Here is a 16,235-nt window from a genome sequence, read left to right on the forward strand (position 1 = left end):
AAAAACGTGGTGATGCCGAAGCCTGTGTGCAATGTACTTTGTTTCCTATGTTGAAGTATTACGTCGAAAGGCTCAGGAAGTGACTTAAATGTATGCCTATATGAAGTTAAGATAAGGGGCGAACTGATGCAGGCACTACGAGCAACGAATCCTGGTAAAGTGCCGCAGACAGTCTTGCGGATGTTTCGATAGCTGGACTTATGTTTGTACTAGGTGGCCTCGTTATCTTTGGCGCTCTTGGTTTGTAGGTTAGCGAAATGTCGCGTGGTGTCACTGGTGGCGGCGGTTACGTTTTAACTATATGGGTGTTATTATTCGTTGTTGATTTTTTTAAAAGGAAACTGTTCATTACTCTAAAAGAGGTACATCTTGTCATATGTTTGTCTTCGGTTTTCGCAAACTATACATCTATAAATCAGTTGGTAGTAGCGCGTGTCCTCATACTGCCGCAATTTTCTTGATAAACTATGTGTGTGGTTTGGTTCAGTGTTGAGAGTCTGGCAGCTTGTGGCTTCAAATGAGCGGAAATGCTTTGAGCCGGTTTGACTTTTGTCGCCATTCTAAGCAATAAGAGTGTGATAACCGAGCCCTTGCCTCTTCTGCGTTAAACCGTTATTGACTATCACAGTGGACTGCTTTCAAGGCAAACGATGAGAAATTGCGCATTGAACGTTCATACGCACATTCAAACAATGCGGACTACGCTGTAAAATAAACAATACCGCTAAAACAAAAAAGGTTGTTACTGAGACTATATTTAAGACACACTGTTACACCGGAAACTTATTTAGGGTGTGATTACACCGATATTCACTTTTAAGGTTGCAAATTATTCTACAGTGTAAAGCAGAGCAAAATTAAAAGCAACTACGGCGGACCATGCACCGTCCTTTCCTTGAACCTGAAATAAAGTTGAAAAGTTCCGTTTCATTGTACGCTCCTCCATTCCCTCAAAAATCAAACATCGCCTAAAAGAAGCCTTGGAAGATGTCACCCGAAATAAGCACGCAAGAAAAAAGTAGAGTAACTATCGACAGTAATTGTTAATGCAAGCGAATAGCCAGAATGAACTAACGAACGAGTGAACGAATGAATGAATGAACAAACGAACGAACAAACAAAGGAATAAATCAGTAAACTAATCAACGGAGGAATGAACCAACGAAGCTTTTTATGCTGAGTCTGTCCAACGATTAACCATGAAATAATAAAAATTTTAAGGTCGTAGTTTACAAATTCAAGGAATGCAAAAAAGCACCTAGAATTTTAGAATGCTGACAAGCCTTAATGAATTCGGGCCCTTTGTAGCCTAATATTTAATGTAATGTTTTGCGCAAGAGCGGTAGAGAAATCAACGCGCCAAGACAACTAAAGCCTATGCAGCGCCAACGAGTATCCGCTTAGATGCTAAGCTAAATTTGCTCAACTTGCCGAAGCGTGTTGTGTCTTGGCTGGTCGTGTGCTTGCGATTTGAGGTATACTAAATCTACGTTGACATTGAAGTTTCAAGGTGTCCACGCACGTGGTTACTTGTTATCAAAGTAACCACGTGCGTTAAGGATAAATATAGCGTTAACAAAATAAGGCAACTGGACATAAGCACGTTGAGCCTTCAGCCAGATAAAAACCTTATGGCTTCCGCTATAAGTTTCCATGCGAACGAACGAACGAATGAATATTCATTCGTTCACTCGTTCGCAGAGCGCCAGGATAGCCGGCTGAAGTCGGGACACCCAGAATCATGAGTTGCGGCAAGATTTTTTTTGTATTCAGAGAGGACAAACTCCTTGCTTTCACTTTTCGAACGTTCATATAAGGAACAACTCAATCATTCCTGTATTTAGCGGAACAAACATATAATAAAGGCGGCCAATTTGCGCCAAAATACAGCTGGCGAAAAGGCTGCAGGATATTTCAAAGTGACCTAAGCGGACATTTTTGGGGTTTGCTTCAAGCTAGGAGGAGGAGATCATAAACTTTATTTATAGAAATGACCTGACGGTGAAATCGTTCGAGGTGCACGGCTTCCCTAGTCCAGGACGCCGTGGGCCCAAGTCCACAGCTCAGGCTCACGGCTAGCCTGAGTCCATCGATACCACGCATGTCCGGACCACCCTTCGAGCAGCGAGAGGCCCAGCTGGCAAGCTCGATCCCTGTAGACCAGCATCGTCTGTAGAGCAGAGTAGGTTCAAGCTAAATAAGTAAATTATTTGAAACTATTAGTGCTGTGTGCAAGGCTGCACTGGAGTCAGCCACCAGCTATAACAAATATTCCACTAATTTATTTTGTGGTGCCCAGCTATGCGAGGCTTTTCGTCGTTCAGATTTGCCCTAAGCCATCGTCGCACTCTTTCATACCTGCTGCCTATTAAGCAGCTTCAAAGCTGAATGTGCATCATCCACTGGAAAAATATCCTCCCACTGTCAGTAATGTCCCATTTTGTATGCAGTACCCGTAGTTAGCGATTGTTTGTGCTACCTTCGTACATCCGCGTCCTTCTTACGTGTGGTACACACGGACTTTTGTGAAGCCAGCAGAAGCATGACTCGCCCTTAAACCATCAATTAAGGGTCTGTAAAGGCATGGATACGGCTGCATGAACGACGTTTCTTACAATTTCGCAGCTCCGTAGCATTCTTTCCAGTATGGCCATTTGGAAGGGCAACACGTGATGATAAAAGGTCCCTTCCGGTAAGAATGCGCTATGGTAAAATAGGTGTTTCATTTTCATTCTAGCGAGTGATATGGTACGCTTACTTCAAAGCTGACACTGTATTACCACAACATTTATTATAAAAGTTCAAGACACATTCTAAGCTGACATCGCTTGACCTAAATACCAATAGACACAAATGCACATTTTTGTATTCGCTATTCATCTCTATTCACTCGTCCTCTCTCAAGAGGGAAAGCAGGGAATGCAGCCTTTGGGTGATTTCGGCCTATTATCGAGCTTCTTCCGGCATACCATGTTCACGTGGACACCTTGAAACTTCAATGTCAACGTAGATTTAGTATACCTCAAATCGCAAGCACACGACCAGCCAAGACACAACACGCTTCGGGGCCGCCCTTAAAATTATGTCTGTTTTAGAGGTGGAATCTGGGGTAATGACTTGCAAACTGGCATGCAATGTTGTCACTGCTCATCATACATCTAGTGTGCCAACTAAACAGCTGTTGAGACGCGTCATGGCCACTGACAGGTAAAATAGCCTAGTCGCACCAAGCGCAAATGCGCGCAAGCGTTTGTTTTATATTAAAATAGTGCGGCAAAGGTTGCGAGCGCAGATACGAGAGTAGTGTGCTGTAGTTCTCGCGTCAAGTAATATACCTCGTTGCAAATTAAACTGCAAAAAAAAGGAAGTCTCATTGCACCGAAGACAACCGTTTGCCAATGTTCTTAGCCAAAAATTTCGAATTATTGACTAAAGAAATCGGAACTATCAAAACAAGGTACGACCCCCCCCCCCCTCCCCCCATTCACCACTTTAACCTTTCCTAAACGCGCTGGGTCGAAAAAGAAAAACACGTTTAATCTAACAAAGTTTATCGAGAAGTTCTACTTCCCACGCACTTCGCAAATAACTGATTTCTGAACTCTCAAGCAGCAGTGGCAACCAATTTCCAAAACATTTCCAAGTGATGTCCCGGCGCAGTCCTCCTAAAGCTTCATACATGGCGGAAATCATGTTGCCGATTAATGCTCGGTGCGTCGAAGGCACGCGTCGAATGATCGCCGAGTCGTTGTCACGAACCGTCGTGAGTTGTGGTGTACACAGCGTATAGACACGTGAGCAAAATGTCAGTTAAAACCTAGCAGGCGATGGAGAAGCCACCCACGTACACGAGGTCCCTCTTAAGGCTTTTGCTTATTTCGCGTCGGCTAGATGACACTTGTACAGAAGATGAATGCAGGAAGAGGTCAAGAAAGTTGGCAACCAACTACAGGCTAAGTGAAAGTGTAAATAAATGACCACGAGTCATCAGAAAGAAAGTGAGAGAAACAGAGACAGTGAAGTAGACGCAAGGAATGGCAACTAAAATAAGACAATGGAAATTTACAACAGTGAGAAAGAAGAAATTAGAAGGAAAAATCTGTACGATAACACGAAGGAAAGTGCCTTGCCATTTGAGGCTCGAGCCGAGGTTACCTAAAGAGAGAAGCGTATCGCAGCAAACATTCACAACTGGATGAGGCATCCGCATGCTGCAATGAAAATCCGGAGACCACTAAGCAAATCCTAATAGAATGCGATAGGATTCACCGAGTGAAATGCGTGGGTAACGTATGCCTTCGAGAAGCGCTTAGGTTTAAAGTGGACGGAAGCATCAACCTTTCAATAGCCGAGATAAGCAAAAGAGGTTTAGAGTATTGGTGAAAAAAAAAAAAAAAAACAGGCAACAGGTTGATACAACCGGATCCGTTACAGGCTTAGCTAGCGGACAAGGTAGATAAAGAAGTTTCGAGGAAGAGAAAAACGATTAAACAGAACTTATGTAAAAACGCTAAAACGCATATATGCATAGCATACCCGGCTAAATCTAGCAGGCTACGGGACTCTGTCAACGCCCCATGTTAAAGGGGATGCCAGAATTGTCATCACCCTCAATTCACTGAATAATGTGGAGTCCATTTTTTTTAACACGATCTTTTACGTTTTCCCTCTAAAATCCTCTCTGCAGAGCCGAGAAGACACAGTTCAAACACATGACGTCATAGTGCTGGTACGGGACCCATTTTTGGTTCCTGCCTCTTTTGTGACTTGCGAAGGCTCTACTCAAAGTACGAGGGAGCTTTCCCGATTTTGTAGAAATATATATTCTAAGAGAGCTGAAAACGTTTTTCTCTATAGTGTCAATTGCAATGACGCGAAGACAAACAAACCATAACATTTGAGTTACGTCACGCCGTGAATTTTGAAACACTTGCTGCGTGCGCATCACATATGAATACAACATATTAAAATAAGAAATAAGCTAAGTAGTTACGGATCATAGTGAAACACGATCGTGGCGTTGAAGTATTTACTTCAAATGAAAAAAAAGAATATAGCAAGTTCAGATAGGCCGGTGTAAGTTGTGGTTAATGTGCCAGTATATTTCCGGGGACTGAAGTTATGGCAGCTTCTCTGAAACGACGATACGTGCCTAAACAATCACCTGTGCTCTTATACACTGGCCCTGCCGATGCTATGGTTGAGGATCTTTGCAAGATCGCTGCGCAGGGCCTAGTAAAGGAGAAAACCGTAGGCTCTCTCGCAGGCCTGATGCACTTCGACCACGAACAAACTTCGGATCGCTTCGATGCGCTTCCACAGTGTCACTGACATTTTCGCCACGTGTCTTGGGTGGTGACAAGTCCTGGTCTCTCGTTGACGTGGAAGAGAGTTCCTTCCTCGCCACCGACACGGAACCTCCGTGACATCGTGTCAGGTTTTCCGTCGAATACTCGTAGTAACGCGAAGACGCGCCACTTCGATTGCCGGCGGTGAACGCCTTCCAAGAACGATCATCAGCGTCTTCTGGCATGCACTCGATCGCACCGCACACGAATATCATGAAGGCAGCTATAACGCACAGTACGATGTCCTTCCTGTGGTCTCCTTCGTAATTGGTATACATGAGGCCTGTAAACGATCCCAGGCGGCCGACGGCAAAGAGCACGCATGCTCCCCAGCAGCGAGTTGAGGTCGGAAAGGTCGCCACCGACATTATCGATATCAGTAGGGAGAGCATCTCAATCAAGACTCGCATGATCACCAGCAGAATCGTTAACAGAAGAGTCTGCTCCTCCCTGTACAACAAGGCGATAGCTAGCGCGAATAAAGTGAAAGCGACGCTGATTATGACAGCCGTGCGCTTGACGCCGAGCATGAGCACGGACGGGTACAAAAGTAACTGTGCCGGGCCAACTAAGAGAACATTGATCACGGACACTAAAATGTTCGGTGCAATTATGCGAGTTAGGTTTACCACGTTGTAGGTGCAGGTGAAGACGAACCAAACAAAGGACAGCAGGGCAGTGCGGGTCCTCAAGTTGGGCTCACAAATGGTGAAAATCTTGCCCTTTAGTCCGGGTTCGACTTTGGGTAGTTCGGCTCCTCGCGTGTCGAGCTTACCGAGGCACTCTTGCATCGGGGCGCCATTGAGTCGAGCAGCCCTCAGAGCGACGCGCTCTGCCTCGTGGATCTTCCACTTCACGAGAAGCCAGCGGGGTGATTCATCCACTGTGTAGAAGAAGACCAAGAGAACGCAGGACAGTGCACCGAGGAAGCGGTATACGCTGTCCCAGCTGAGCTTGAGTGAATTGGCCGTGACGAAGAAGAGCGGGAGGCTAATATAGGCCAGAGCCGAGCTGGTGAGCCAGTAGGCGAGCCGTCGTCCGGGAGACGACACCTCGTAGAGGATTGTGCAAACGAGGACAAGCACAGATGTCGACGTCACCGAGACCACAACGCGCAACACGACGAAGAGCGCGAACGACCTGGTCATGCTGCTAACGGTTGCGGCCACTACGAGTACGGGCACCGAGATGTAGGTGACGAGCTTCCGGCCGAACGTGTCGGCGGCGATGCCGACCATCGGTAGCCAGACAACGGGCGAGGCTGCGTACAGCGATACAGCGAGCATGACCAGCCAAGTTCTGTCGCAGACGAGGCTCCACTGGCTCACGATGGTGTTGCCGTACTCCTCCAGGTCAAAGTTCCACGACGAGCACGGCACGAGGACGGCCGACGGGTCGCCGGTGTCGGGAGGGTCGAGCATCGTGCAGCTGCTGCGAACGCCCTTATCGTCGGTGGGGATGGCGAGCTCCTTCCAGGTGACGTCGCTCAGATTGGAAAGGTGGTCTGGTGGACGGCACCAATGGCTCATGGTTCGTGCCGTAACCCGGAAGCTGAAGGCGTGCGTCAGGAATGCCACCATGGCGGCGAAGGCGCTGAAGGCTAGCATGTACTGGAAGAGCCCTTCGCCGTAGGCTACCCCGTCTTTACCCATAAGGGACGGCGCTACACTTAATTGGGTTTAACCGTTTTCGAGTGACTGATTGGTCGCTTTCGATGTCACCGACTTTTCTGTCGTCTTCGCTTCTTGGCTCGTGGTTCCGCACCCCGTGGTGCGATTTTTGCCTGGGCCGCTAAGGAAGAAGCGTAACCTGATTCTCAAAAAGCAGTCCAGATTCACTTCTACATGAGTATTCTTAACGACGCGGTTGATTGTGTAGGTGTTCATTTGCCTTTTTCTGAAAGATCTCTGTCTTTTTTTTTTTGTTGTGACATCGATGATGCTCATGAGTTGTTCGTCAGTGGCATAAGCCCACTTTCGGGACAGGTGGCTAAATGTGTGGTGCTATATTCTAAGCAAAATTATCATGAATATGGAGAACAAACTGATCATAAATGAAACAGTGGGATGAAAAATTGAATGAAACGAAATACAGGGGTCAGCCTCGCAGAAAAGAAGACGAAATATAACGAAATAAATTTAGAAACTTACTGGCGCCGTTTCTTTTCTTCGTCGGTGGGGTTGCACTCCTTGATGACTGTTGCTGTTCTTGACCTGATTGGTCGTAGCTCTTTCCACCAGGAGGGCATTGACCAATCCTACGCGATGGGGGATTGGTTGGACTATGCGCATAAATCCAAGGGGAATATCAACTCGGATGCTGAAAATTATAAAGGCAAATTTTGGTGAAGAAAATCTAGGTAATGTTATGTCGGTTTGAACATTTTCTTGTCGGCCGCCACAAGCTGACTAGATGGAGGCATGACCGTTGAATGTTATTCTTTTGCGGCACTTGATTACCGCGATTGATAGAAAGAATGGAATAAAACGAGAGGATAGCCAGCTCATGTCATTGCCTAGAAAATTATGTCTTCCCTTCAATATTTTGGATTCACAGAGGTCCTTGCCTTCACATTTTTGCAGCGTTTATGTAAATCAAAACTTAGTCTAAGGTATACATAGCGGACCGAACTTAGCGTAATGACGGCCAGTTTATGCCCAGAAGCTGTTATCGAGAAATTTGAGCTATGTCGACGTGGCCGAACCAGACATTCTAGAGCGCAGCTCTCAGTCGCCCGTTCCTGGGTTAAGCGTCACCATCCCTGGGCTTAACCGCGCGAACGCAGCTATGCCACTGCTCGCGCGTTCGCCGTCCTATTCAACAGCTGTCTCCGATACTTCTCATCACGCCAGTGTTCCCATACTGCCTCTTTGCCTCTGCGAAGGCACTAACGGCACTGGCCCACCGCCAGTCGGTGCGGTGATTTCACTCTCGCATTCTTTGTCTGAATATATCACGAAATGAAAACAACTATAGAGCTACCGCTCAAATTTCGCTTTAGGGGGTATCCTAATCGTCGGACTATTTGCTGTGTTCCCTTCAACAAAGACCAGTAAAATATTTGAAATACTGAGTGATGCGGCCGATTCTACGCCTGAGGTCAGCCCCCAGCAATACCAAATAGTGGGCTAACTTAAATTTCTGTGCCCACCTCTGTGGGGCTTTGCCTCCTTCACATGTGTCCCAAGCCATTGTTGCATTAACCTGTTGTCTAGTAAGCAGCTTCGCAGCAGAATGGGCTGCATCTACTAAAAAAAGACTCCACTCATAACGCATAATATGCATTTTTTATGTAGGAGGCATCAGTAACAATCGTCTGCCCTAGCTTCATCTATACGTGTTCTCATTGCGTGTGGTGCACACATGTCCATTTTTTTAAATCAACTGATAAAGTTCTCGCGCGCATACCCACAGCTAAGGTACTGTAAAAGCACCTGGTAGACTGTGTGAACGATACCTTTTTTTCCCCTGACATTAACTTTCTAAGCAGCGTAGAATTCTCTCTAGTAAGGACGACCGACGTTTGGTGTTTTTGGCTTGAAGGAGGAGATTATAAAAAGTCCACCACTGTAAGAAAGCAAGTTTCGAAAGCAAGCGCTTCATTTTTTTTTGCTGCTGAGTAACATGATGAACTAGCTTCGATGACGCAGCCTTATTACCCTAACATTTCTTAGAAAAGTTGAAGAAATGACATTAGAAGCTGATGTTCTTTGCTTTAAAAATTGATAGAAAGAAAACTAGCTTTCTGCATTCCCTGTTCGTCTATTTTTCACTGGTCCTCTCTCTCCACGGGGATACCAGGCAAACCAGCCTTTCAACGATTTCAACCAAGTGTCGACCTCCTTTAGCGCAGCGTGTTCACATGGGCGCGTTGAAACTACAATGCCAACATGGTGTTTATATGCCTGAAACCGGTAATATGTGAACCGCCACCAGACAACCAATCCTTGGACTGCCCTTGAAAACATTTGTATGTATAGCTGTAATATGGGGCAATCTGTTAGGAACGTGGACACAGTTGTCACTACTCATCATACGGCTAGCGTGGTTTATACCCAAATTCCTTTTACATTAGAACTGTTAGAACCTCGCTGGGTTTCTCTTGACGTCCGCAGCTTCGCCGAGCTGGGGGAGAGAGAGCTGAGAGAAAGTGAAAGCCGAGTATAAAAACAGCATCGCGCTGCATAGCAACGAGGCAAGGGTGGGTGGAGCCTAGCGGGGGACAAGGACTGGCGCCGCAGGGGCACTGATGGTGTGAGGTCATTTCTCTTCGATAAAAACCCACGCGCTCGCGTTGGCGATCCTCTTTCTCGCAGTGGAAAAAAAATTATGCGTGGCTCTCCTATCACAAACGCTAGAGACCAGCGCAGCTGGGGGAAGCCCAGCAAGACTTAGACTATGTGTGCAGTTTGCCACTACTTTAGTGGCCTTCTCCCAGCTACCCTGGTCTCTGGTGCTTGCAACAGCAGAGCCACACATAATTTTTTTCTTAATCTGATACCTGTGAATTAAACAGCCGTAGAGGAACGTCATGCCCTTTGACAGCAGCCATAATGTACCCTTTGAAACTCAAATGAGTGTACGCTTTCGTTTTACTTGAATATACTGCGGCAAGGGCTACGATTGCAGATAGCATGCCCTCGTAGTGTCGCTTCAGGATTAAAATATGTTGCGAATTCGGTGGCGCCAAGAAATCTGATCGCACCACAGGATAATCACAATGACCAAACACGAAAAATATGACAATATTGACTGATGAAGCAAGCGCTAATGAAAAAACGTACGCCTTAAGCAATCCTTATTTCTGTCAGCGGGCAGAGTCACACACACAAGAAAAGTTACATCACAAAGAAAAGCAACCGGAAGGTCGAATCCCCTCGCATTTCGCAAAGCACTGATTTCACAACTGTGTAGCAACACTGGCCAGGGGATTCGAAAACACTTCCGAATGATGTTCCGGCGCTGTTCCCTGAAAGCTCCCTGCACAGCGGAAACTGCACCGTTGATTCATCTTTCCTGCATCGATGGCGAGCGTCGGATGGTCGCAAGGACACTGTCACAAACCGTTGTAAGGTGCTGTGTGGAAGACGTAAAGATACATGAGAAAGATGTCAATGAACACCAAGAAGATGATGGATAAGCTACCGATGTAAATGATGCGCCTCTTGAGGCTTTTGCTGACGTCGCGTCCGCCAGATGCCGCTTCTAGAGAAGATGTATTCAACTTGAGGGCGTCAGGCATACTGCAACTTGCTCCAACAGTTCTTGTTCTCTCTTCGGCACAGTACAGCTTGTTGCTTTTGTCGCCCGATTGATGATGCTGAACGCAATGCTCCTCACCTATGGCATGTACCCACTATAGCGGGATATTTGCGCGTACAGGGAATCGAGCGGATAATGATGATGATGAATAAACTTTCATTGAGCAGAAGGTTGAAGGTGAGCAAAATATTTGTACTATGCAGTGAAAGAGAGGCAGAAGAGCACATGAGAGTCAGGTCACTGAAAGATGTGACGAAAGCGTGGCCCTTAAAGTGTTATGGTGCTGGCGGAACTTGCCATTTCTGCATGGACCAATTTATCCAATTTAATTTTTTCTACGGCATTGGGCAATGTTATAGCCTACGCGACAATAAAACGAACTGGACAATTGCAATGATTGTCCTATTTTTTTTCGACTTCGCCACAGGCCCTCCTATCTTTGCTTTGAGGTGGAAAAAGCAATACCTGTTCATAGGAACACTTGCCAACCTTATTAAGCCGACTTGAAAACCCGTTTACATGCGGAATAAAGGCTACGTTTTTCTTGCCTACTAGTATGTCACTAAATGAATCGTAACGAGACAGACAACTTGAACTCTTTGTGCAGTCTGATTGCCGCAATAACGAATACACATCATAATGCAGAATACGGGAAGACCGCATGTATATAAATCATTGAACCTGTCTGACAATAATTGGCCAAAGAAACTAGCAACTAGAAGTGTATCTAGAGATATATGTGTTATCCCGTCGCCCTAAAAACATTTTCAAGAATTTTGTTACATATGTTGATTTTTTCAGTACGGATTACAGTCGGGAATGCCTGCGCCGCTGGGAAAAAAGGAGGGCGGATCAATCTTGCAAAAACCAATGCGCTGTAACTCATGACAATCGCTTTGTTCCTTGTGCATACTTTCCAACATTGTGCAAAACTGTGGAAAGATGCACATTGTCCAAACTGGCACCTTCCAAAGTGAGAGTATTTCTCAACACAAGAGGAATATAAAGCCCAAGCCTTCATTGGACTTGTTAGTTCATTGACGTTCATGCGATTGGTTGTAAGACGATGTCTTTTTTTTTTTGAAAGAACACATGGCACATTCGGCCACAGGGATAAAAAACACGTCATGTCGCCGGGCCTGTCCAAATAAAGAAAAGCTGCGGATATCACATTGCGGTTCTGTGCATCGAGTGCTTGAATGTGAAATGAGTACCTATGAATGTTTTGGCCTAAACTGGTCGTATGTTGTTATGCATGTAGACGGGTCTTTCTACTGATGGGTTGCACATTGCGATAAGTAGTCCGTTGCTAGTACAGCGCTTTTCCAGTGTGCTTTTTTTCTCTGTTTCAGCGTTCTCTTTACACTACCGGTATACTAAGCTTGAACAAAATCCCCCAAATTTACTCCTTACTTTTATAATGCTTGCGCACAGACCATTTTATTTACCCCACTTCCAATTTATGCAAATTTTATGCCATTTTAATTCTCCCAAGATAGTCGGATAAATTGTGCGCAGTTTCTAAAGTATTTAACGCTGCGGGGTGCTTGATTAAGTAATATAGTGCGCCTGCAATAATAAACCCACTTACTGTAAACTCCGCCTAAGCAGGGCCCTAAACTTGATCCGTACATTTATGAAGTATAAACAACATGCCACCTTCCGTTCACAATGAATACAGGGTAAATCTACAACGAACCTCCTATAGAGGATGGAAATACGCAGAAAATGGGTATTAAGTACATATATATCCGACAATTACTAAAGCTAAACATGGTAAATATTCTCCACATTGACCCCTTAACATGACCACCATTAACACCGGAAGTAAACATGTGACGTTTATTTCTATTAAAAGTGTCAAGAAAATTGGGGATAACGAATATGTAAAGCTTTCGAACAGCTTTTATTACATTTTTTTTTTTGCCAAGCCTGCAAACACCTGTTACACTTCAGATAATTCGCTCGAATATAACCCAAAAAACGCCCCTTATTCCCTGTAAATGGTAAATGTAGACTTCTTGCAGAACAGTACAGCTACATCCTACACGGCTGAAAGTTCAGTGGTTATTATTATTCCGAACAAGTACTTTGACGCGGTGCCAGCACGTCGACTAACATTAACGCGATAGCATTAAGGACCTCGCGTCGCAGAAAATCTGGCGTCGGCGTCTCGCGCCGCACGTCGTTTCGGCAAAAGAATTTTTGAACCACCCATACCCAGGCCCTCCATGTCGAACAAGTAAGTTACTGAAGTAATTGAATTTCTCAAGCTTAAATACACAGAACACCCGTAAAGCAGGACTTACACACAAGCTACAGACATAAATGCGTCGGATTGTAATTTGACTAGGCAAGAAAACATAGTTCCGGTACGCGAAAACTCAAAGAAACCCCTTTTCCAGCGTTTCTACAGTCCACAGACCGGCCACGGCGTCCGCCATTTGAGCGCGCCTGCGCATAAGTATCTGGCACGTCAGGGAGCGGCGCACCATGTTCCTTGCAATACTTCCCGATTGCGATCGCCTCCGCCGCAACGCGGCCCACGCAAGAAGTGGCATTTCTACCAGAAAGCCCGCCTTAGTTCATAGCGGTCGCGGCCAGCGTTTCCCGGTAAACATTAAGGCTACAAACGCTCCAGTAGCCGGGAAGCGTGCGAAGTAGTCAAAGATCTCTGAATGATATCGCGTTCCACTCTTAAAGGCGAAGTTTACGAGTACTCCGAAGGTTTGATTTCAATTTTGAATTCGCATTGAAAGTAAGAATTGTCCGTTCCGCTAAATGCATGATGTCTGAATGCGTTTGAGGCACCTAAGCGTTTTGGATTCATTGCTGATGAAATATCCAACGAAAGATGAAATATCTAAGGATTGAGGAATGTAATTTCTGAAATATCCTAAGTTCGCCACTTGCTAACCTTCTGTCCAACATTTCAAAACGACGCTTTTCAAAGCAGAAACGAACAAACCCAGAATATTTTAAATAATGATTGATTTATTCAATTCTGCATGGAAGTCACTGTGCATGAAAAACACCTTACGTACAAGTGAAGTATCGTGCAAACTGAAGCAATGTATAAAGACGGGATGGCGTTCAATGTAATTATGGGGTTTTACGTGCCAAAACCACTTTCTGATTATGAGGCACGCCGTAGTGGGGGACTCCGGAAATTTCGACCACCTGGGGTTCTTTAACGTGCACCTAAATCTAAGTACACGGGTGTTTTCGCATTTCGCCCCCATCGAAATGCGGCCGAGGGATGGCGTTCAAAAACGAGGGAAGTGCCTAACGATTTCTAGAAATAATTAAGGACATGGCGCTGACATTATCGATTAGTAGTCAAGCATATTGTGCGGAGTCGACCTGGTGTCACCTACTGGAGACACTTCGAATACTGTGCTTTCAGAGTCTGAAGAATAACTCTTGCGCGAATAATCGTAAATCATTTTGCTGCGACAGGATACTTCGGTTCCATAAAGAAAGTACCTTATTTGACAGTGCTCGCAGCATAGAGCACGCGCGAATCCTACCATAATAGTAGCTACCGAAGCAGAATAAACGAATAACACAAAAAGAGTACTGCATTTCTTTTCTTCAGAAAGTAGTCATAGCAAAAGGAAACCAGAGCAATAACCACGTCTATAGTGCGAACCAAAAATGAATGCACATTATTCACTGGATATATCGCATAGCAATTTATTCGACACAAACAGAATTTCAGCACCAGAATTCAAAAGAGGACGTGTATTCAAAACATCTTTTATGCTCAAGGAACTCAATAGGGCATGTACGAGGCTATTGGACAATATTTCGAAAAGACGGCGGAACAACGGCAAACGGTGCTTACGAAAGAGGGCCTGGTGAATTCGGCCTCGGCTGTACGTATAAGTGCATGCCATTATTAAAGAAAACATCTTTCGCAAGGAGCAGGAAGAGGAAACAAAGAGGGAAGGCAGGAATTTTAACAAGGAAAGCGTCCGGTTGGCTACCCTACTCTGGGGGACGGGAGAGAGGGGATAGAAGCATGAGATAGAGGGAGGAAAGGGGCAAAACTTACAAAAAGCTGTTAAAATAGGTTTGTTCGCAAGAAAAAAAGAAGGTATTGACGCAGAACTCATCTCGCAAGGACTGTGGACTATAATGCGTGGGCACGTGAATTTAGTGACAAATGTGTTGCCACCGTCGAAACGCGTTATGTACGCGTATAAGGCACATACTGCAGCAAGACTCCTCGTTCGCCCTTCTCTAAGGCGCCATCTAACGCCGCTGCCGTGAAGCCTACGCGTGGCATCCGAAATCTAGGGCGTGCTGGTGCATGCGAGCGCTTACAAACACGTCATGCGGCAACCGGGCTGCTCTGTCTCGCTTCTTTGTGGACTCGCTGCGCCATCTAGTGGCAACGCCTAGAAGTCATCGTGTGGCCTCCAAGACCAGAAGCATACTACGCAAACGCAACGCCTGCGAACGCTGAGAAGTCTGGCCTCTCTTGCACTGCAGCCAGTGAAACCTACTGAGTGACCCAAGTTAGAGAGAGGTTCTTTGAAGAGCGGCACATATCCAGTGCATTATTCATGGCGCAGCTCTAAACGTTGTCATGAGACGCGTTCATTGAAAAGCGGGACTTGCCCAGTCCATTTGCGGAACAGCGTGCTCAAGCGTTTTGTTGCTGTCCTTGAGGAACCCTTGCGACGTAGGTCTGATTCCGCTCATAATGGGAGAAATATCAAGGCATCCTTATAACCATTGTAGAGTGGCACGCACCTAGTGGCACATGCCCAGTAACCGAAACTGGCATCAGAAAGCTCACCGAATACGAGCACCAACCATGCCTTTGGGCATGGGAGTAGTTGGTCGTCTTTGCTAATATTACGTTTTCTATCACGGCTGGTCGGCACCCATTCTTTCAAGTGATTCTTCCTTATGAATAGATTTGTAAATGTGGGTTTGGTTTCTTTTCTTGGTGGAAGTAGTTGCTAGCCAAGCGAACGAGCAGCGAGAAAAATAATTACAGTTATAAAGGGCTCAAGTAATTCTAGTTAACAACTTTCTTCCACTGATGGCATCATAAGAGGCTGAATTAACAATCTGCAAGTGCTCTTTCGTATGGGCTGTGCAATTCGCTGATAATATACTCTGCTTTACTAGGATTTGCCCCTACGAACAATTTTAACGCAGAGGCTTTTTCTCAGCATCATCCAAAGTTTCCGACCTTGCGAAAGGTACCGGAATGTTAAGGGCCGCAATAGACCGAAGCGCCCTGACTTAAGTCTCTGGGCCCGTATTCTCTAAGTAGTCGTTACGTAATGCATTGGTTATAGAAGCTGCTTCCATCTAATTGTAACATTGAACATATTATAAGCGTATGCATGAAACATGCTATAAATTACACTGACGCATGAAGTATTCATGATGACACATTGCTTCATTCACCTCAAATCTGATCGACCACCATTCACGGTCGGCCAGTCCCTGTGATAATGTGCCCTGGGCGCAACTTGGACCATTGAAGAAGCACGAAAAGAAACATCACTGGACTACAATATCACGGCACTGATCTCTTTTGCAATAGTGCGTAATTTCGGTATGCACTTTACTTTTATGTAGGCATCTGGGGCCGTAATCACA

The 16,235-nt window shown here is 45.5% G+C and overlaps 1 protein-coding gene across 1 annotated transcript; it reads right to left on the reverse strand.

Annotated features, from left to right (window-relative positions):
* Positions 1-2,029: 2,029 nt before the first annotated feature.
* LOC126543535 (beta-alanine transporter-like) lies at positions 2,030-7,000 on the reverse strand. Its single transcript, XM_050190647.1, has 2 exons — positions 5,333-7,000; positions 2,030-2,170 (listed from the first exon to the last, which is right to left on the reverse strand). Exons 1-2 carry the CDS (start codon positions 6,998-7,000, stop codon positions 2,030-2,032), a joined length of 1,809 nt encoding a protein of 602 aa, XP_050046604.1.
* Positions 7,001-16,235: the final 9,235 nt, after the last annotated feature.

The sequence above is a fragment of the Dermacentor andersoni genome, chromosome 10 (assembly GCF_023375885.2).
Source record: "Dermacentor andersoni chromosome 10, qqDerAnde1_hic_scaffold, whole genome shotgun sequence".
Lineage (NCBI taxonomy): Eukaryota > Metazoa > Arthropoda > Arachnida > Ixodida > Ixodidae > Dermacentor > Dermacentor andersoni.

Coding starts and splice junctions, on each gene's coding strand:
- LOC126543535 (XM_050190647.1), bottom strand. CDS start 7,000: ATGGGTAAAGACGGGGTAGCCTACGGCGAAGGGCTCTTCCAGTACATG. Junction 2,171..5,332: donor CCAAGACACGTGGCGAAAAT/GTCAGTGACACT, acceptor TCTGCTCTACAG/ACGATGCTGGTCTACAGGGA.